This window comes from Pagrus major, chromosome 8, assembly GCF_040436345.1.
Source record: "Pagrus major chromosome 8, Pma_NU_1.0".
Lineage (NCBI taxonomy): Eukaryota > Metazoa > Chordata > Actinopteri > Spariformes > Sparidae > Pagrus > Pagrus major.
Window position 1 is genome coordinate 26497608 of NC_133222.1, and position 22942 is coordinate 26520549.

The window sequence follows — 22942 nt, forward strand, 5'->3', positions numbered from 1 at the left end:
AAGAAAATCACATAATGGCACATCAAAATGTATACATTTAATCTTGTTAGCTAGCATTGCTTGGTGCAAGTTATTTTTGAATAGCATTTTTTAATAATTATGCTTTTTAAAAAGTAATAAGGACAAGCCCCCCCAAAATCACACAAAAAGGCTCCATTGGGGCTCATGGGCAAAAGGCACGGCGACTGGGAATCAGGGAAACCAGGAGGCAGGGCTGAAGGGCGAAGCAGGTCTGGAGAGCAAAGCATGTATGGGGGAAATGAGAAGGGCCAATGGGCGAAGCAGGTCCATGGGGCAACAAGGAAGCTGGGGCAAAGGGTGTAAGCCCTCAGGAGGCCGGCTGGGGTGCCGACAGGGAATCAGAGACTGGAGAGGCGTCGACTGAACCACGGACTGGAGAGGTGATGACTGTTCCAGGAAGTGGGTTCAGGACCAGGCGGTGCATGTGCCAGCCCAGGAGGAGGCGAGACATCAGTCAGGACCCCCGACAACAGAACAGGAAAGGCATCTGCCGGAACTCTTGATGTCTGAACTGGAGAGGTGTGGACTGATCCAGGAAGAGGAACAGTTTTCCACAGAAACTGCCGGAGAGATGCTGGAAATAAAGCACTGCTGATGAGCTTGATGTGACACAGGTGTGGGGGACAATCAGACTGGTGAGGAACACAGGAGAGAACAGAACACTGGAAACACAGGTGAGAAGAAAGGAGAAAGTAACAACAAGACACAAGAGGATATAACTAAAAAAATAAAACAGGAAATCAACAAACCCACACTATGACAGTCACACTGTAATGATCTGTGAAAGTACATTGAAGACTGTTAATTTTGAAATTGTATTCAACATTTGAGGTATTTTACTCAGGTGATTAAAGCTTTGTGCATGTATTGTATGTAATCTGATGTGTATTATTATATATATTCTGATGTGACCTTTTCTTTGGTCTAATGCTGAGTTTAATTGGAATATTTAAATATTTCAAATAGAATTTCATTTGCTATGAATACAATTTTCTAAATTGTTGAAGTTTGTCTGTTTTTGCTGTAATAATCCCATGTTTGATTTATGCAGCACAATGAAACCTATTTCTGGCTTTGAATGATGTTGGTAAAAAACATAATCAATCAATCAAACTTATTTGTATTGCACTGTTCATACAGCAAAGAGCATAAAGTGTTTCACACAATGAGAATAATAAAAACAATAGGTTCAGGAACAGAACAACTGAACATCCCTGGTACCATCTACAGAGCACTAGTGAGATGTCTGCACAGAGCCCAAATAATACTCAAAGACATCACCACCCCAGCCACAGTCTGTTCACCCTGCTGCCATCTGATAACAGATACAGAAGTATCTGCTGCTGTACCACCAGTGAAGCACAAAGGACTCAAACATAGTTTTGTTTTTTGAACCCTTGGGTTTTAAAAAAATGACAATAAATATAGCTTGTAACCTTGTATATCTTATCCTATTCTTGTTTAGAAAGAATGAAGGCTTTACAAATGAATGGCGTTTTAAACAGCATTAATGCAGTACCCGTTTCACAACTTTAAGAGGTGTAACATGTGTGAGCAAGCCTATGTGTCTTACATTTTTCCCGGTGTCATATGCAGTATGTCTACTTTACATTGTGTGTGTTATTTCTTGAAAAGGATTACAATGATTCTCAATTGTGATTTTTCCGAAAAACGTGAAGGCAGCATGATCGATGTCTGGTCACCATAGCAACCGGACGCTATGCGGCACCTTACAGTTCTCAGCGCTTCTCCTTTTGACGCAGACATTCGTTTTTAACCGACGGCATCGATACATCCATCAGTAAAGTGCAGGTCAGCGTGTCCAGAATGCCTTTGCTAGTGACAGACTACTCATGGACACAGACAGACTCGATGGTTTACATTAGTGTGCCTTTAAAAGGAGCCAAAGCTGAGAAAGTAGACATCCTGTCTACAGACGAATACCTCAAGGTAAACTAACATGCTAACACAACAGTTAACTAACAAACAATTAACGTGTGTCACTCAGTCAGCTGTATGTGCCTTTTTGTCGACAAACATAGTCAACATGTAGAAATGCACGAACAACACAAATGGCACATAATACAACAACAGAGCGCTAGGGTTCTAGTTCTTGCTCTATCAACACGTTTAGCTATATCACACACAACTTCTATTGTACCATGTAGCTGTATTGTGTAGGCTACAGTGAATTGTGTAGGCTACAGTGAAACTGTATTGTGTAGGGCTACAGTGTAGCTGTAGTGTTTAGGCTACAGTGTAGCTGTATTGTGTAGGGCAACAGTGTAACTGTATTGTGTAGCCTACAGTGTAACTGTGTTGTGTAGCCTAAAGTGTGTTGTGTAAGCTACAGTGTATTGTGTAACCTACAGTGTAGCTGTATTGTGTAGGCTACAGTGTATTGCGTAACCTACAGTGTATTGTGTAGGCTTCAGTGTAGCTGTGTTGTGTAGCCTACGGTGTAGCTGTATTGTGTAGCCTACAGTGTATTGTGTAGGTGACAGTGTAGCTGTATTGTGTAGGCTACAGTGTATTGCGTAGGCTACAGTGTAGCTGTATCGTGTAACCTACAGTGTATTGTGTAACCTACAGTGTATTGTGTAGGCTTCAGTGTAGCTGTGTTGTGTAGCCTACGGTGTAGCTGTATTGTGTAGCCTACAGTGTCTTGTGCTGGCTACAGTGTATTGCATAGGCTACAGTGTATTGTGTAGGCTTCAGTGTCGCTGTAACCTACAGTGTAGCTGAATCGTGTAACCTACAGTGCATTGTGTAGGCTACATCATAGCTGTGTAGCCTACGGTGTAGCTGTAGTGTTTAGGCTACAGTGTAGCTGTATTGTGTAGGGCAACAGTGTAACGGTATTGTGTAGCCTACAGTGTAACTGTGTTGTGTAGCCTACAGTGTATTGTGTAGGCTACAGTGTATTGTGTAACCTACAGTGTAGCTGTATTGTGTAGGCTACAGTGTAGCTGTATCGTGTAACCTACAGTGTATTGTGTAACCTACAGTGTATTGTGTAGGCTTCAGTGTAGCTGTGTTGTGTAGGTGTATTGTGTAGGCTACATCATAGCTGTGTAGCCTACGGTGTAGCTGTAGTGTTTAGGCTACAGTGTAGGTGTATTGTGTAGGCTTCAGTGTAGCTGTAGTGTTTAGGCAACAGTGTAGCTGTATTGTGTAGGGCAACAGTGTAACGGTATTGTGTAGCCTACAGTGTAACTGTGTTGTGTAGCCTACAGTGTATTGTGTAGGCTACAGTGTATTGTGTAACCTACAGTGTAGCTGTATTGTGTAGGCTACAGTGTAGCTGTATCGTGTAACCTACAGTGTATTGTGTAACCTACAGTGTATTGTGTAGGCTTCAGTGTAGCTGTGTTGTGTAGGTGTATTGTGTAAGCTACAGTGTAGCTGTATCGTGTAACCTACAGTGTATTGTATAACCTACAGTGTATTGTGTAGGCTTCAGTGTAGCTGTGTTGTGTAGCCTAGGGTGTAGCTGTATTGTGTAGCCTACAGTGTATTGTGTAGGCAACAGTGTAGCTTTATCGTGTAGGCTACAGTGTATTACTAAGGCTCCAGTGTCTTGTGCTGGCTACAGTGTATTGTGTAGGCTTCAGTGTGGCATTATTGTGTAGGCGACAGTGTAGCATTATTGTGTAGGCTACAGTGTAGCTGTATCATGTAACCGACAGTTTATTGTGTAACCTACAGTGTATTGTGTAGGCTTCAGTATATTATGTAGGCTACAGTGTATTCTGTAGGCTACAGTGTAGCTGTATTGTGTAGGCTTCAGTGTCTCTGTATTGTGTAACCTACAGCGTATTGTGTAACCTACAGTGTATTGTATAGGCTACAGTGTCGCATTATTGTATAACCTAAAGTGTAGCTGTATTGTGTAGGCTACGTCGTAGCTGTGAAGCCTATGGTGTAGCTGTGTTGTGTAGGCTTCAGTGTAGTTGTATTGTGTAGGCTAAAGTGTATTGTGTACGCTACGCTGTATAGTGTAGCCTACAATATAGCTGTATTGTGTAGGACTACAGTGTATTGTGTAGTCTACAGTGTAGCTGTAATGTGTAGGCTATGCTGTATTGTGTAGCCTACAGTGTAGCTGTATTGTGTAGACTACAGTGTAGCTGTAGTGTTAGAGCTACAGTGTAGTTGTATTGTATAGGTGTATTGTGTAGGCAGTGAAGATGTATTGTGTAGGCTACAGTGTATCTGTATTGTGTAACCTACAGTGTATTGTGTAGGCTACAGTGTGGCATTATTGTGTGGGCTACAGTGTACCATTATTGTAGGCTACAGTGTAGCTGTATCGTGTAACCTACAGTGTATTGTGTAGGCTTCAGTGTATTATGTAGGCTACAGTGTATTCTGTAGGCTACAGTGAAGCTGTATTGTGTAGGGCTACAGTGTAGCTGTAGTGTTTAGGCTACAGTGTAGCTGTATTGTGTAGGGCAACAGTGTAACTGTATTGTGTAGCCTACAGTGTAACTGTGTTGTGTAGCCTAAAGTGTGTTGTGTAAGCTACAGTGTATTGTGTAACCTACAGTGTAGCTGTATTGTGTAGGCTACAGTGTATTGCGTAACCTACAGTGTATTGTGTAACCTACAGTGTATTGTGTAGGCTTCAGTGTAGCTGTGTTGTGTAGCCTACGGTGTAGCTGTATTGTGTAGCCTACAGTGTATTGTGTAGGTGACAGTGTAGCTGTATTGTGTAGGCTACAGTGTATTGCGTAGGCTACAGTGTAGCTGTATCGTGTAACCTACAGTGTATTGTGTAACCTACAGTGTATTGTGTAGGCTTCAGTGTAGCTGTGTTGTGTAGCCTACGGTGTAGCTGTATTGTGTAGCCTACAGTGTATTGTGTAGGTGACAGTGTAGCTTTATCGTGTAGGCTACAGTGTCTTGTGCTGGCTACAGTGTATTGCATAGGCTACAGTGTATTGTGTAGGCTTCGGTGTCGCTGTAACCTACAGTGTAGCTGAATCGTGTAACCTACAGTGCATTGTGTAGGCTACATCATAGCTGTGTAGCCTACGGTGTAGCTGTAGTGTTTAGGCTACAGTGTAGGTGTATTGTGTAGGCTTCTCTGTAGCTGTAGTGTTTAGGCTACAGTGTAGCTGTATTGTGTAGGGCAACAGTGTAACGGTATTGTGTAGCCTACAGTGTAACTGTGTTGTGTAGCCTACAGTGTATTGTGTAGGCTACAGTGTATTGTGTAACCTACAGTGTAGCTGTATTGTGTATGCTACAGTGTAGCTGTATTGTGTAACCTACAGTGTATTGTGTAACCTACAGTGTATTGTGTAGGCTTCACTGTAGCTGTGTTGTGTAGGTGTATTGTGTAGGCTACATCATAGCTGTGTAGCCTACGGTGTAGCTGTAGTGTTTAGGCTACAGTGTAGGTGTATTGTGTAGGCTACAGTGTAGCTGTATTGTGGAGGCTTCAGTGTAGCTGTATTGTGGAGGCTTCAGTGTAGCTGTATTGTGGAGGCTACAGTGTCTTGTGCTGGCTACAGTGTATCGTGTAGGCTTCAGTGTTGCTGTATTGTATATAACCTACAGTGTAGCTGTATCGTGTAACCTACAGTGTATTGTGTAGGCTACATCATAGCTGTGTAGCCTACGGTGTAGCTGTATTGTGTAGGCTTCAGTGTCTCTGTATTGTGTAACCTACAGTGTATTGTGTAACCTTCTGTGTATTATGTAGGCTTCAGTGTGGCATTATTGTGTAGGCTACAGTGTAGCTGTATCATGTAACCTGCAGTTTATTGTGTAGCCTACAGTGTTTTGTGTAGGCATCAGTATATTATGTAGGCTACAGTGTATTCTGTAGGCTACAGTGTAGCTGTATTGTGTAGGCTACATCGTAGCTGTGAAGCCTACAGTGTAGCTGTGTTGTGTAGGCTTCAGTGTAGTTGTATTGTGTAGGCTAAAGTGTATTGTGTAGGCTATGCTGTATTGTGTAGCCTACAATGTAGCTGTATTGTGTAGGACTACAGTGTATTGTGTAGTCTACAGTGTAGCTGTAATGTGTAGGCTATGCTGTATTGTGCAGCCTACAGTGTAGCTGTTTTGTGTAGGCTACAGTGTAGCTGTAGTGTTTAGGCTACAGTGTAGTTGTATTGTGTAGGCTACAGTGTCTGTATTGTGTAACCTACAGTGTATTGTCTAGGCTACAGTGTGGCATTAATGTGTAGGCTACAGTGTAGCTGTATTGTGTAACCTAAAGTGTATTGTGTAACCTACAGTGTATTGTGTAGGTTTCAGTGTATTATGTAGGCTTCAGTGTAGCTGTATCATGTAACCTGCAGTTTATTGTGTAGCCTACAGTGTTTTGTGTAGGCATCAGTATATTATGTAGGCTACAGTGTATTCTGTAGGCTACAGTGTAGCTGTATTGTGTAGGCTTCAGTGTCTCTGTATTGTGTACGCTACAGTGTATTGTATAGGCTACAGTGTGGCATTATTGTATAACCTACAGTGTAGCTGTATTGTGTAGGCTACATCGTAGCTGTGAAGCCTACAGTGTAGCTGTGTTGTGTAGGCTTCAGTGTAGTTGTATTGTGTAGGCTAAAGTGTATTGTGTAGGCTATGCTGTATTGTGTAGCCTACAATGTAGCTGTATTGTGTAGGACTACAGTGTATTGTGTAGTCTACAGTGTAGCTGTAATGTGTAGGCTATGCTGTATTGTGCAGCCTACAGTGTAGCTGTTTTGTGTAGGCTTCAGTGTAGCTGTAGTGTTTTGGCTGCAGTGTAGTTGTATTGTGTAGGCTACAGTGTCTGTATTGTGTAACCTACAGTGTATTGTCTAGGCTACAGTGTGGCATTAATGTGTAGGCTACAGTGTAGCTGTATAATGTAACCTACAGTTTATTGTGTAACCTACAGTGTATTGTGTAGGCTTTAGTATATTATGTAGGCTACAGTGTATTGCTTAGGCTACAGTGTCTTGCGTCGACTTCAGTGTTGCTGTATTGTATAACCTACAGTTTAGCTGTATCGTGTAACCTACAGTGTATTGTGTAGGCTACATCGTAGCTGTGTAGCCTACGGTGTAGCTGTATTGTGTAGGCTTCAGTGTCTCTGTATTGTGTAACCTACAGTGTATTGTGTAGGCTTCATTGTGGCATTATTGTGTAGGCTACAGTGTAGCGTTATTGTGTAGGCTACAGTGTAGCTGTATAATGTAACCTACAGTTTATTGTGTAACCTACAGTGTATTGTGTAGGCTTTAGTATATTATGTAGGCTACAGTGTATTGTGTAGGCTTCAGTGTAGCTGTGTTGTGTAGGCTACAGTGTATTGTGTAGGCTTCATTGTGGCATTATTGTGTAGGCTACAGTGTAGCATTATTGTGTAGGCTACAGTGTAGCTGTATAATGTAACCTACAGTTTATTGTGTAACCTACAGTGTATTGTGTAGGCTTTAGTATATTATGTAGGCTACAGTGTATTGTGTAGGCTTCAGTGTAGCTGTGTTGTGTAGGCTTCAGTGTCTCTGTATTGTGTAACCTACAGTGTAGCTGTATTGTGTAGGCTACATCATAACTGTGAAGCCTACGGTGTAGCTGTGTTGTGTAGGCTTCAGTGTAGTTGTATTGTGCAGGCTAAAGTGTATTGTGTAGGCTACGCTGTATTGTGTAGCCTACAATGTAGCTGTATTGTGTAGGACTACAGTGTATTGTGTAGGCTACAGTGTGGCATTATTGTGTAGGCTACAGTGTACCATTATTGTGTAGGCTACAGTGTAGCTATATCGTGTAACCTACAGTGTATTGTGTAGGCTTCAGTGTATTGTGTAGGCTACAGTGTATTGTGTAGCCTACAGTGTGGCAGTATTGTGTAACCTACAGTGTATTGTGTAGGCTCCAGTGTAGCTGTACTATGAAACCTACAGTGTAGTTGTATTGTGTAGGCTTCAGTGTAGCTGTGTCATGTAGCCTAAAGTGTATTGTGTAGGTGACTGTAGCTTTATCATGAAGGCTACAGTGTATTGTATAACCTACAATTTAGCTGTATTGTTTAGGCTGCAGTGTATTGTGTAACCTACAGTGTATTGTGTAGGCTACGCTGTATTAGGTAGGCTACAGTGTAGCTGTAGCTGTCTGTATTGTGTAGGCGACAGTGTTGCTGTATTGTATAACCTACAGTTTAGCTGTATCGTGTAACCTACAGTGTATTGTGTAGGCTACATCGTAGCTGTGTAGCCTACGGTGTAGCTGTATTGTGTAGGCTTCAGTGTCTCTGTATTGTGTAAGCTACAGTGTACTGTGTAGGCTTCATTGTGGCATTATTGTGTAGGCTACAGTGTAGCTGTATAATGTAACCTACAGTTTATTGTGTAACCTACAGTGTATTGTGTAGGCTTCAGTATATTATGTAGACTACAGTGTATTGTGTAGGCTTCAGTGTAGCTGTGCTGTGTAGGCTTCAGTGTCTCTGTATTGTGTAACCTACAGTGTAGCTGTATTGTGTAGGCTACATCGTAACTGTGAAGCCTATGGTGTAGCTGTGTTGTGTAGGCTTCAGTGTAGTTGTATTGTGTAGGCTAAAGTGTATTGTGTAGGCTACGCTGTATTGTGTAGCCTACAATGTAGCTGTATTGTGTAGGACTACAGTGTATTGTGTAGTCTACAGTGTAGCTGTAATGTGTAGGCTATGCTGTACTGTGTAGCCTACAATGTAGCTGTATTGTGTGGGCTACAGTGAAGCTGTAGTGTTTAGGCTACAGTGTCTCTGTATTGTGTAACCTACAGTGTATTGTGTAGACTACAGTGTAGCATTATTGTGTAGGCTACAGTGTACCATTATTGTGTAGGCTACAGTGTAGCTGTATCATGTAACCTACAGTGTATTGTGTAGGCTTTGGTGGATTGTGTAGGCTACAGTGTATTGTGTAGCCTACAGTGTAGCAGTATTGTGTAACCTACAGTGTATTGTGTAGCCTACAGTGTCAATGTATTGTGTAGCCTACAGTATATTGTGTCGGCTCCAGTGTAGCTGTACTATGAAACTTACAGTGTAGTTGTATTGTGTAGGCTTCAGTGTAGCTGTGTCGTGTATCCTCAAGTGTATTGTGTAGGCGACAGTGTAGCTTTATCATGAAGGCTACAGTGTATTGTCTAGCTAAATGGTAGGCTAGACAATACACTGTAGCCTACACGATAAAGCTACACTGTCACCTACACAATACAGCTACAGCTACACTGTAGCGTACCTAATACACGTAGCCTACACGATTTAGCTGTATTGTGTAGGCTACAGTGTATTGTGTAACCTACAGTGTAGCTGTATTGTGTAGGCTTCATTGTAGCTGTGTAGCCTTTGGTGTAGCTGTATTGTGTAGGCTTCAGTGTCTCTGTATTGTGTAACCTACAGTGTATTGTGTAGGCTACATCGTAGCTGTGAAGCCTACAGGGTAGCAGTGTTGTGTAGGCCTTAGTGTAGTTGTATTGTGTAGGCTAAAGTGTATTATGTAGGCTACGCTGTATTGTGTAGCCAACAATGTAGCTGTATTGTGTAACCTACAGTGTATTGTGTAGGCTAAAGTGTTCTGTAGTGTGTAGGCTACAGTATAGCTGTATTGTGTAGGCTACAGTGTAGCTGTACTGTGTAGCTGTATTGTGTAGGCTACAGTGTCACTGTATTGTGTAACCTACAGTGTATTGTGTAGGCTTCAGTGTAGCTGTGTTGTGTAGCCTAAAGTGTATTGTGTAGGCGACAGTGTAGTTTTATCTTGTAGGCTACAGTGTATTGTATAGCCTACAATTTAGCTGTATTGTGTAGGCTACAGTGTATTTTGTAGGCTACACTGTATTAAGTAGACTACAGTGTAGTTGTATTGTGTAGCTGTATTGTGTAGCCTACAGTGTGTTGTGTAGGCTCCAGTGTAGCTGGTTTGTGTAACCTACAGTGTAGCTGTATTGTGTAGCCTACAGTCTATTGTGTAGCCTACAGTGTAGCTGTGTTGTTTAGCATACAGTGTATCTGTATTGTGTAGCCTACAGTGTATTGCGTAGGCTACAGTGTAGCTGTATTGTGTATGCTATGCTGTATTGTGTAGCCTGCAGTGTAGCTGTGTTGTTTAGCATATAGTGTATAGTATTGTGTAGCCCACAGTGTATTGCGTAGGCTACAATGTAGCTGTATTGTATAGGCTACACAGTATTGTTTAGTAGGGCTGCAACTAACGACTATTTTAATAGTTGACTAGTCACCGACTATTGAAACGATTCGTCGACTAATCGGATAATTATTAATTTTTTCTTAAATTTAGCATGAAGTTGCTTAAATTATGTGGCAAATGATAATAAACACAAGAAAGATGGGTACTTCAATGAAAAATGCATCTTTTATTCAACTTTGCTGCTGATTCATACAAAAAGTAAATAAAAATGTCCTATCTAAAACCAATTAGGCACAGTGCTCGGTCAGTATAGACATAAATCCATAAATAAATAAACCTCTGTCCAGTTTTTAAGGACAGGCAAATGTGTTTTATAAAAAAAAATTAATTAATTAAAATCAAGTAAACATTTTTTCCTGTAAACCAAGGACAGGCACATTAGCAGCAGTAAAACAGTAAATAAAACAAATATTAAGTGCATTTTGTGAAGTACATTCAGTGGTCAACTGCAGTCTGTTGCAAAAGAACTTTACAATTCTCAACAGTCTGAAATCTAACGGTTTTAACAACTGACGTTTGTAGATACACAGCTGAAAATAAAGCATTCAGAGTTGTCCAAATTCAAGTTGTAAACATGGACTGTGTGATACAACCTGGACACAAACCTGTCATGGTGGACAGACCAGGTTTAAAATCAACATGAGGCTCAGGCTATGTCGTTCAGTTTATTCATACTGAGAAAAGCCAGCATATCCACATGCTCTCGTGTGAGGCTTGCTCTCTTCTGGGAGCAGATATTTCCTGCTGCTGCGAAGATTCGCTCTGCCGGGGTGGATGTTGCAGGAATGCACAGAAGAGATCTTGCTAGGTTTGACAGTGTGGGAAAACGCCCCTCATTTTCTCTCCACCAGCTGAGAGGGTCATCCTTTTTGGCTATTGGTGCCTCTGTGAAGAACATCTGAACTTCCCTCCTCACCATTTGGATTTTTTTGTCCTCCTGGGTTTCCTCTTCTTCCTCACTCAGACTGTCAGTGTCAGACTGAAGCAGGTTATCCAGCGCTGACTTTGCCCCTGGGACATTACCCCTCCTCTTCTGCTGTAGCTCAGGGTCATCATGTATCCCAGTCTCGGCCTTTGCCTCTTCTATGGCAAGAACTTCAACTGTACTTTGCACCCTTGTGCCATCTTCAGGTGAGATAAACTTCATCTTTCTGAATCTTGGATCGATGGCAGCTGCAAGAACAAGTGGGTTGTCTCTCTCTGCAGACACAGTGTTAAGATTCTCCCATCTCTCACTTATTCCTTTTCCTGCGATGGCTCGAAAGGCTTTTCCTGAGCTCGTCTCAAACTGGGTTTGCTGTATGGACCGTTGCAGCCCTTTGACCAGCTGTGGAAGACATGAAGCAGTAGCATACTCCTGTCCACTGAGGAAAACGGTAGCGCATTCAAAAGGCCCCAACCCTTGCACCAGCTCTTCAAGTAGCACCCACTGCTCTGGTTTCAGGTCAAAGTAGTGCTTGCCTCTTGGTGTTACCTCAGGGTCAGAGAGAGTTGCAGTGACTGGCCAGCGCTGCTCCAGGAGTCTCTCCACCATGTAATAAGTACTATTCCATCGCATACTGACGTCCTGGATCAGCTTGTGCTCTGCAGTGTTCATTTGCTGCTGCTTCTTCTTCAGTTTTGAATTTGCCAGCTCACTTCTCCTAAAGTGCTCCACTAAGCTTCTTGCAGCACCAGTAGCTTTGTTGATGCTGGGCTCTTTGAGGGCACTGTTGACGATAAGTTGGAGGGTGTGCCCAGCACAGCGGACTGAAGACCAACCGTGTTTTTCTTCCAGGAGTCAAGCTGCTGCCAGCATGTTAGACCCGTTGTCGTGTACTATTGCTTTAATTTTGCTAGGCAAGATGTCAAATTTCTCTATCACCTCTTCCATCCATATCATGATGTTCACAGCAGTATGCCTCTGCTCCAGAGGTAGAGTGGCGAGGTTCAAAGTCTTCATTTGCCAGTCTTTGGTGATGAAGTGACACGAAACTCCAAGATATACCTCTGTGGCACGGCTGGTCCAAACATCAGACATCAATGTGAGGGAGCTGTTGACCTCTTTTAGGATCTACTTTACCTTTAAACACAAAAGTTGATTTTTGTAAATATTTAAAGTGCAAAAACCTACATGTCAACAGAAACTATTCAACATACAAGTTATACTGTTTTAATAATTGCAGCTACTCTATGATTTTACCAAAATTAAGTTATGTATTTCAGCTATTTTAATATATATATGTAAATATAATATATGAATGAAATATATAATTGCTTTTAAATGAAATTTGTGATTGCTTGTATGAAATATGTGTGATTGTTTATATGAATTATGAAATGTGTGTGTGTTTGTGTGTGTGTGTGTGTATTTTAAACAATTACCTTCAGAAACGTTGTACTGTATTTCTGCTTCATCAAGTGGGTGAAATGGGTTCTGGATGGCAGGATGTAGTCTGGGTTGAACTGGGCTATCATCTGTTGAAACCCGGCACCATCGACCACGGACAGCGGCCTCATATCATAGATCAGCATCTGCAATACTGACTCAGTGAGGGCAGTCGCCTGTTGCGGGGTGCACATCTGCCTCTTCTGCAGAAAGGGGTCCATGGTGGCTCTCTCTGCATTTAATTTAAAATACATTTGTCAGGCGTAACGTTAAAGCTCTCTTTTAAAGCGAAAAAATTGGCTTGAATGTGACTTGAATCTTACCGAGGCGAGTCAGACTCCGTTTCGTTCAACTGCCCGACGTGCTTTCTCTTTAAATTTTTGTGCATTACCGAGGTGCTGCCGTGATACGCAAGGTCTGCTTTACAAACCTTGCAAGTAATCTTTTTATTCGCCGTATCCAGGCTAAAATGCTCCCCAAGTTTTGGTACGCGTAGCTAATGTGTTGGACGCCCCCATTTCTGTGTACGTTACCGCTAGACGCTATTGTGCATGTGCGACTCTCGGCAGAGATTGTAATTAAATGAGATGCCTCACTCTGTTGGAAAAACACGTCTGGCGACAATGAATTCCATTGTCGACTATTTCTATTATCGATTTTTGTCGACAACATCGACGAATCGTTGCAGCCCTATTGTTTAGGCTACGCTGTATTGTGTAGGCTATGCCGTATTGTTTAGGCTACGCCGTATTGTGTAGGCTATGCTTTATTTTACAGCCTATAGTGTAGCCTACAGCGTAGCTGTACTGTGTAGGCTACAGTGTAGCTGTATTGTGTATGCTATGCTGTATTGTGTAGCCTACAGTGTAGCTGTGTTGTTTAGCATACAGTGTATAGTATTGTGTAGCCCACAGTGTATTGCGTAGGCTACAGTGTAGTCGTATTATATAGGCCACGCCGTATTGTTTAGGCTACACCGTACTGTGTAGGCTACGCTGTATTGTATAGCCTATAGTGTAGCCTACAGTGTTGTGTAGGCTATGCTGAATTGTGTATAGGGATCATTTAATTCGGGGGATCGGGGCCGATATGGGCATTTTTTTCACTGATCGGGATCGGCAATTTTGAACGTGGACCCAAGCCCGATTATTTTTACGTCAGCTGTCGTCAACAGAGCACAATTTGTGGCAGAATGCAGTCGTGCTCGTAGCATTAGTCTGGAGAACCTGTGGATAAAATGTCTGCAGTGTGGAAATATTTCAAATTAGAAAGCGAAAGCAGTCCAAGGGCAACACGTAACATCTGCAATACGACCGTTTCGCGAGCTGGTAACAAAAGAGCTGCATTTAATACTACAAGTTTGATACGGCACATAAAAAAAAAAAACAAGAGTTCACTCAAGCAATACAGGCAAAGGCACCGAAGCAACAAACACTCGTGGATACTTTCAAAAGGAAAGAGAAATATCCTCGAGTCAGCGACATGGCCGCAAATATTACAGAGAAGGTCATTGAATTCATCGCTCTGGATAACCAGCCCACCTCTGTGGCCGAGGATCAGGGTTTAGTTACTGACTTTGTTTACTTGTTGTTTTTGTAAAAATAAAAAACAAACAAAAAAAAACTCATTAAAACCAATGTTGCAATAGGATATGCAGAATAAGAAAGAGCCATATGAAAGTATTTACTTTGTTTCAACAAAATAAAAAAAAAGCTATTAAGAACAGCTTGGATGTAGGTGATTTTTTTCTTAATGCAGCTGTATTATCTAAGAAAATATTAGTTAGGGCTAAGTATCGGATCGGGACTTGGTATCGGCAGATACTGAATATTAAATGACTCAGATCGGGATTGGGGTAAAAAAAACCTGATCGGGACATCCCTAATTGTGTAGCTTACAGTGTTGCTGTATTTTGTCACCTACAGTGCATTGTGTAACCTACAGTGTGTTGTGTAGGCTACAGTGTAGCTGTGTTGTGTAGCCTGCAGTGTATTGTGCAGGCTACAGTGTAGCTGTATTGTGGAACCTACAGTGTATTGTGTAGGCTACAATGTAGCTGTATTGTGTAGCCTACAGTCTATTGTGTAGGCTACAGTGTAGCTTTATTGTGTATTCTACAGGCTGTTATGTTGCCCACAGTGTAGCTGTGTTGTGTAGCCGACAGTGTAGCTGTATTTTGTAGGCTACAGTGTTGCTAAGTTGTGTAGGCTACAATGTAGCTGTATTATGTAGGCTACAGTTTAGCTGCAATGTGCTATAATTGTGTAGCCTACAGTGTAGCTGTATTGTGTAGGCTACAGTGTAGCTGTATTGTGGAACCTGGAGTGTAGCTGTATTGTGAAACCTACAGTGTAGCTGTATTGTGTAGGCTACAGTGTAGCTGTATTGTGTAGCCTACAGTGTAGTTGTGTTGTTTAGCATACAGTGTAGCTGTATTGTGTAGCCTACAGTATATTGTGTAGCCTACAGTGTAGCTGTATTGTGTAGCCTACAGTGTATTGTGTAGCTGTATTGTGTAGGCTACAGTGTAGCTGTATTGTGAAACCTACAGCTTAGCTGCACTGTGTAGCCTACAGTGTAGCTGTATTGTGTAGGCTACAGTGTAGCTGTATTGTGTAGCCTACAGCATGTTGTGTAGGCTACAGTGTAGCTGTGTTGTGTAACCTACAGTGTAGCTGTGTTGTGTAACCTACAATGTAGCTGTATTGTGTAGGCTACAGTGTAGCTGTATTGTGAAACCTACAGTGTAGCTGCACTGTGTAGCCTACAGTGTAGCTGTATTGTGTAGCCTACAGCATGTTGTGTAGGCTACAGTGTAGCTGTGTTGTGTAACCTACAATGTAGCTGTATTGTGTAGTCTACAGTCTATTGTGTCACCTACAGTGTAGCTGTATTGTATAGGCTACGCCGTATTGTTTAGGCTATGCCGTATTGTGTAGGCTACGCTGTATTGTGTAGGCTACGCTGTATTGTGTAGCCTACAGTTTAGCCTACAGTGTAGCTGTATTGTGTAGGCTATAGTGTAGCTGTATTGTGTAGGTTATGCTGTATTGTGTAGACTACAGTGTTGCTGTATTGTGTCACCTACAGCGCATTGTGTAACCTACAGTGTGTTGTGTAGGCTACAGTGTAGCTGTGTTGTGTAGCCTACGGTGTAGCTGTATTGTGTAGCCTACAGTGTAATGTGTAGGCTACAGTGTAGCTGTATTGTGTAGCCTACAGGCTATTATGTAGCCTACAGTGTAGCTGTGTTGTGTAGCCGGCAGTGTAGCTGTGTTGTATAGGCTACAGTGTAGCTAAGTTGTGTAGCCTACAGTGTAGCTGTATTGTGTAGTCTAAAGTGCCATTATGATGTCTAAACTAATTTAAGCCAAACATTCTTTAAACAGGTTCTGGTGTTTGTCTTCATACAGTACCCATAAATGTTTTCCACATTCTCTTCTGTACAGGTGCATTTCTCACCGTACCTCTTTGAAGCCTTCCTGTTTGAACCTGTTGATGAAGTCAGAAGCACAGCAAAGGTTGGAAACGGAGTTGCAGTAATCAGTTTGCCAAAGAAGACCAACAAAGTGTGGGAGCGTCTGATGATAATTAAAAGTAAGAGCATCTACCCTGTATGTAGTCCTTTCACTAAACCGTTCAGCTGCACAATTCAAAGGCATACGATACAAGAGGTAGTATCAGGAATTGCCAGCAACCATAGCCAGTGTGTCAAAAATAAGATTTTCATTAGCTGTCATTGAATGAACAAACTGGCCGAGTTATGTATTAAGACAAACCTGTGGCACAGAACTGTGCTGTAGCTGGAGAAGACTTCAATATTTCAGCTTTCAGAAACATTTTATTGTTCAGGACTTGCTCTTTATTCTACATTTCAGAATCAAAATCCCCTTCATTGTCCAAGTATGTGAACACATAGGACTCCAGTTTTATTTTGTTTTTAATGTACTTTCACACAGAACAATTTACAAGCAGACAGAAATAGACATAAAGCTGTAGTGCAAATGAGTACAAACTGAATGAGTGAAGTATTAGACTGCACATAAAGTGTGTGGTTATGTACACTATATGCATGCCTACGTGTCTATATTCAATGCATAAAGCATGTAGGATTTAGGTGAATGTATGTGGATGATACAGTGTACAGTGTGTATTTCAAACTGTAACTGTGTCATTTATAATTTGTAGGTAAGTGGGTGTTTTTTTTGCTGTACTGTAGGTTATACAATAATTTTGCTGTTGTGCTTTAACACAATAGGGAATTCGGGTTATATTGTCTATCAATGATAATGATTATCAGTGATAATTATTCATTTTGATAGATATTAAGATGCAGTTACGATCTAGATCAGCGGTTCTCAAAGTGTGGGGCGCGCCCCACTGGTGGGGAATAGAGATGTGACAGGTGGGGCGCGACAAACGGGAGGAAATTTTCCTTTTTATGCCTATTTTTATCAATGCCTTTCTTTAATGACAACAAAGATCATATCAATAGTCACTGTTCCTGTCGCCGCGGTGGTAAGCGCGGCCCGCTAGCTTGATAGCTGCGTCTGGGACTCCCGAGTGTAGCCAGGTCTCAGTGATTATAATCACACAACTCTCCTGGACGAGTGACCATGTTGATAAGCGAAATCGTAGTTCATCCATTTTGTTGTTAAGAGACCTGACGTTGGCAACGAAGAGGCTGGGGAGCGGTGGTCTCCTGGGATTCCTCTTTAGTCGAGCAAGAGTGCCGCCCTGGCAGCCCCGCTTCTGCTTGCGCTCCCTCCGCAGGCTCCGCCGCCTGCCACTCAGTGTGATCATCCACGGAGGCTCCGATGGTCTGGCTATCTCCGCTGGTATCCGGTGACTATGTGGGAAAGTATCCATATCGGGTAGTTGTTGTTGCGTGATCCCGATTTGTAATAGGGATTCACGACTGTACTGTATTAAGTTTGATCTACCTGAGTGAAATTCCCAGAGTGCGATCAGAACAACAACAAACATTTATACTCCGCCAGCAGATGATATTGTGGATGTATCTCTCAAATGCATACCGAAGACCATTCTGTCGGCTTCTCTCTGATATCACCAAACAGTTTTTCCAGAAATTTGTCGTAATTTCCTTTGGAATATCTCTTATTGATATCACTGAAAACTCCATATTTCTTATGGTAGGAGCGAAAGCTTGACAGACATAGCAACAGTAACTAAGGGGGGCAGGGCTTAGCGAACGGTCAATTGTAGAGGAACAAACTTTCGCGCGGATGTTAAGCTTGGCGTAATTCATTAGCATTGTGTTGGGGCGATGGGGGCAGGTGGGGCTTGAAAATTCCCCCTTGTCCAAAGTGGGGGATGACCGAAAAAGTTTGAGAACCACTGATCTAGATACATTAGATCGCCTCAGGAGCACCAGCCTTGAAGAAGGGACATGATAGCCAATTCAATAATTAAATCTCATCAAGTTAGCCGTATAGCAAAGCAAAAATATCAATAACCTGACTACACAGAGATTACAATAACACCCAAACAGTGAACAAAACACCTAAATGGAGCACATGTGCATTACATCAGCCAGTTAAGCAGTCTTGTGCTTAGCCATGCTATGCTATGCTGTGTGCTATCAAGGCCCAGTTCAACGTTACCAGTCTTTGAAGAAAAGGTGCTGATGGGTCCTTAGCTGATGAGTACATTGTAATCCCAATGTTGAACAGTGCTGTCCTTGCTGTGCAATGGACGATGAAAGATGGTGGATGGAGGAAACTGGTTGCTCCTTTCCTTCGCAGGGGTAGCAGCTTGGTGCTACCTCGTTGCTGCGTTTTCCTCGGATTGTGGAGTTAGCTGGCAAGCTGTGTATCACAGCTGCTGGTACTAACTGAGCTGGTGTACTGGCAGGACCTTGCATCACTGCTGTGGGGAGAAGTTCTGTGGGCCTGCTGGAAATGCAGCTGGAAGCTCTCAGCAGCTGTTGGGCCCAGAAGAATCCAGGAGAAGAGAACTGGTGGCCAGCTCCATGGGGGCAGACCTGGAGAAGAGCTCTGAAGAGCGAAGAGGGCAGGCAGCACAATGGGAGAATAGAGAGACAAAAAAAAGGAGCTGGAGTTTTGACTACCTGGTCAGTGGGGGATCTGTCACCCTGACCAATAGTAGCTCAAAGCTGGGTCTCTTGGCAGTCTTTGCTGCTGCATTTTGAAATCCACAGTGAACAACTTCATCTGTGGATCCCAACATTACCTTATTGCTACTGCCAACATGTCTAGTGTCTGTGTTGGGAAAAACGTCTTTGGTATAGGAAGAACATGGAAGCAATCAACACATAAAGTGATAGTGATGCATAGCAGTCACAACAATGACAACATTTTCAAACATCAGTAGACTAAATAAGATTTTAAAATCACTCATGTGTCAGGCCTGGGCTTGAAAGGAGGACTCAGGAGCAGAATTTAGGACAATAAGAGCAGGCTTTTAATTGTGAAATTTGTTTTTTTTCACTTGAACTCTTAAGCAAGGTGAGAAACAAATAGGCTATAAATCACAATATCTAATCTGCAGGCTGAGGAAACAAGAAACAGTACAACAACAAATTGAGGCAAAACAACCTCAAAGAAAAAGGGAAAGGAAACAGAAAATCACTCCTGAGGAGGCAAAGAAAAGAACTAAGAACTAAACTACTCTGGCTCACTCGGCTATGAAAACTTATAACAAAAAAACAAAAAAAAACAAACAAAAAAAAAATCACTCCAATCGGAGGAATAAGAAAAGGCTATAAACATAAACTACTCTCTCGACTGACTATGAAAAATGAATGAAACAAAAGAGGCACTCCACCGGAGGCAAACAAATGGCCATGAACTTAGACTTGAATACACTGAGAAAAATTACAAACAAAAGTCACTCACTTAAGAGGATCAAGAAAAAGAAATAAAAACTTTGATTCTTGGCGTGAACGAGGCTGTGAATGAGCCCTTGGGTGCGAGACGAATACAACACTCTGACACAGAACAAAGGGAGACGCAGACTATAAGACACATCAGGTGAGGGAACACAGGTGGAAACAATTAGGGATTAGGGGAGACATCAGACTGGTGGCACATGAGGAAGGGCAAGTGACCTGAAACGAGAGGAGAGTTACTTTTCAAAATAAAACAGGAAGTCCACGAGACACAAAACCCAGGACAAGACATCATGGACCATATGAATTAAGGTGTCTAGTTGCACATGGCCTACAGGCCCTACATTAGGCTCTAAGATAAATAGAGATCCCTGATAACCCCGAGCTAATCATTTCAAATATCTGCTTCACTTCATTAAAAGTATGTCATACCTTTACATACAATTAATTTACCATTATAAATTGATGTGTTTCAGATGATAAAGAAAAACAGAGGACGATCAGAGAAAAGGCTCTGTTGAAATACCAGGAAAAGCTTTCTTTAGAGTCTAGATCCAAGGCAGAGAAACAGCATGCAGAGAAAAAATATGCACTGGAGACAATGATGAAGGTAACTTACTCAGTGACTCCACAATCTACTCAATATTCACATCACCAAGTGTCCAAAATTACCTTCAGAAGTCTGCAGTAAAATCTAGAAGCCTTCTAGCTATATATGACTTAAGGACTTATATATAGGCTTTGTTTTTTACTTGATCCCAGCTTGAAAAGGAGGAAAGAGACAGTATCCAGAAAATGAAGGAGACTGAGCGAGACATAACCACAGCAGAGCTAGCAGCATGGCAACTGAGACAGAAGGAGGAAGCCCAACTCAAACATCAGAGTCAGAGAGACGGTCAAAACAAAGTGAAAGTCATGACAGAGAAGCAAGACAATGGATGTTCAGGTGGTGGAACGGTCATACCGGGTAAGTAATTAACTGTGCAATCAAATTAGCTTCTATATTAGTTGGTTTTGGTATGATAATGAACATATTCCTGTGTTTAGATCAACAAGCCAACAGTGAAGCAAAGAGCAAGAAAAAAAAAGCAGACCTGCCTGCTCCAAGACTTGCTGGAAACATTCAAGTCACATTTACCCCACGAGTTTTTTCAACAGCCCTCAGGGAATCAAGAGTGCCAGAGGAAGAAGAGGTGAGAAACACGCATCAACATATTTCTGTGGAAACTTGCAGCACAGTCTCATTCACATTTGTAGACTCTAAATAGATCAACATTAACTATCAGGCGATCATCCAAAGAGGATGAAAGACACCAGTCTAGAATTAGTTGGACAGCAAAAATCCTCTCACTTTGATGCTCGATCATACTGTACCTTCAACTGTTCTGCGTATGGTGACTAATAAAATTTTTTGAAAAGGAATACAGTATTTTCACAAATGCATGTTTAAAAAAGGGCAAATACCAATTATTAGTTATCAAGGAGTATGCAGTAAACATAGAAAAAAGAAAAAAAGATCATCGAAATTTAGAATAATCAGTGATTGAATGTAACTAAGTACAACTTACCCAAGTACTGTACTTAAGTACAATTGTTAGTATTTTTCCATTTCTGATAATTTATACTTCCACTCCATTTATTTAACTTTAGTTAGTTGGGCAGCACGGCAGCGCAGTGGTAAGCACTGCAGCAAGAAGGTCCTGGGTTCGAGACCTGGTTGGGGCAGGGCCTTTCTGTGTAGAGTTTGCATGTTGTCTGCGTGGGTTCTCTCTGGGTACTTGATCAGTTACTCTAAATTGTCCGTAGGTGTGAATGTGAGCGTGGATGGTTGTTTGTCCCTATATGTTAGCCCTGTGATGAACTGCCGACTTATCCTGGGTGTACCCCGCAGTTGCCCAGTGTCAGCTGGGATCGGCTCCAGCCCCCCCGTGACCCTGAAAAGGATAAGCAGTTTCAGATAATCGCACACGGCACATCAGTTTGACTTTATTGATTATTTGAATCTCTCAACAGTTATAAGTTCTGTGTTGTTATTATTAAATAATATAAAGAATGGCATTTTTGGCAAGGGGCTGTTTGCAGACACAAATTCAGTCTCTACAGCTGTTAAAGCTGACGGACAGCTGATGCAGCTATGATCAGCATCAATCAACATCGCTTCACATGACACTTCAGAGGAAAGGACATCTCATTTCTCACAAAATACACTCCTTCGTCTCCTCTCTCCTCCCATGGTTTCCTCGTGCTTCTCCACAAATCCTCGGTGGGAGGGACTAAGACGCAAGGAAAAGACGCAGTGAGGGAAACGAGAATGCAATTTAGGGGGAAATGTTATGTACCCTGTGATTACAGAGAGAGAAAGGATGCTACATCAGAGCCAAAGTAGCACATTATTGAATTAATTTCTTTTATCACCAATCAGACACAAAAAACATTGGTACCAATAATTGGAAAAATGCTGAATATCTGACTTGATATTAGGCCAGGCCGATAATCAGGCTATCCCTAGTTATGAAAAGGCATTATGGCATGCCCTCAAATATACTAAGTGTATTAAATCTTAGCATGCTTAAGAATACTCGTACCCTGACTTTGTACACTTTAAGTATATTGCTGTGTATGTACTATTCATGATTGATTAGTTTATTTATAGTCTACCTTATTTGTATTATAAGTAAGTACATTAAAAACATATTGTTAGTCTCTTGCAAATATACAAGCAATATACCATGAATATATTCTTATTAGTATTCTAATTTATTTAATATATTCTTAATGTGGTATTAATATACATTGATATATTCTTAATGTAGTAACAATATGCTATTAATATGTTCTTATTATAGTTACAATATACCATTAATATATTCTTATAAGTAATTATTATTTATTTAAAATATTCTTAATGTGGTATTAACATACCATTGATATATTCTTATGTAGTAATAATATACCATTGCTATATTCTTATGTAGTAATCATATACCATTAATATATTCTTATTCTTATGTAGTAATATATACCATTGATATATTCTTATTGTAGTAATAATATACCATTGATATATTCATATTGTGGTAATAATATACCATTAATATATTCATATTGTGGTAATAATACACCATTTATATATTCTTATTGTAGTAGTAATAATATACCATTGATACTGTACTACTTTGTATATTACATTATATTGTCTCATCTCATCTCTCATCTCATTTTCTTGGCCGCTTTATCCGTGAGGGTCACGGGGATGTTGCCGCTTTATCCCCCCCTTTCAGGGGGTTGCGGGGGTTACTGGAGCCAATCCCAGTTTTCATATGGGCGGAGGCCAGGGTATATCCCTGGTCGCCAGCTCATCGCAGGGCCCTTTCTGACGGCAGAGGCTGCCACACAACTGCGCGTCAGGAGCAATTTCGGGGTTCAGTATCTTGCTCAAGGATACTTCGGCATGTAGCTCGGTTCCGCCCAGGGGAGCCGGGGTTCGAACCA

At 41.6% G+C, this 22942-nt stretch overlaps 1 protein-coding gene across 1 annotated transcript in view; it reads left to right on the forward strand.

Moving 5' to 3' along the window:
• The first annotated feature begins 272 nt into the window (after nucleotides 1-272).
• The window catches only part of dnaaf4 (dynein axonemal assembly factor 4), a 28575-nt gene continuing 5905 nt past the window's right edge, over nucleotides 273-22942 (forward strand). The window contains exons 1-6 of the mRNA XM_073472801.1: nucleotides 273-463; nucleotides 608-695; nucleotides 16029-16176; nucleotides 19927-20060; nucleotides 20213-20417; nucleotides 20498-20643. Coding sequence (XP_073328902.1) covers nucleotides 273-463; nucleotides 608-695; nucleotides 16029-16176; nucleotides 19927-20060; nucleotides 20213-20417; nucleotides 20498-20643 — 912 coding nt within the window. The remainder of the gene's footprint in view (nucleotides 464-607; nucleotides 696-16028; nucleotides 16177-19926; nucleotides 20061-20212; nucleotides 20418-20497; nucleotides 20644-22942) is intronic.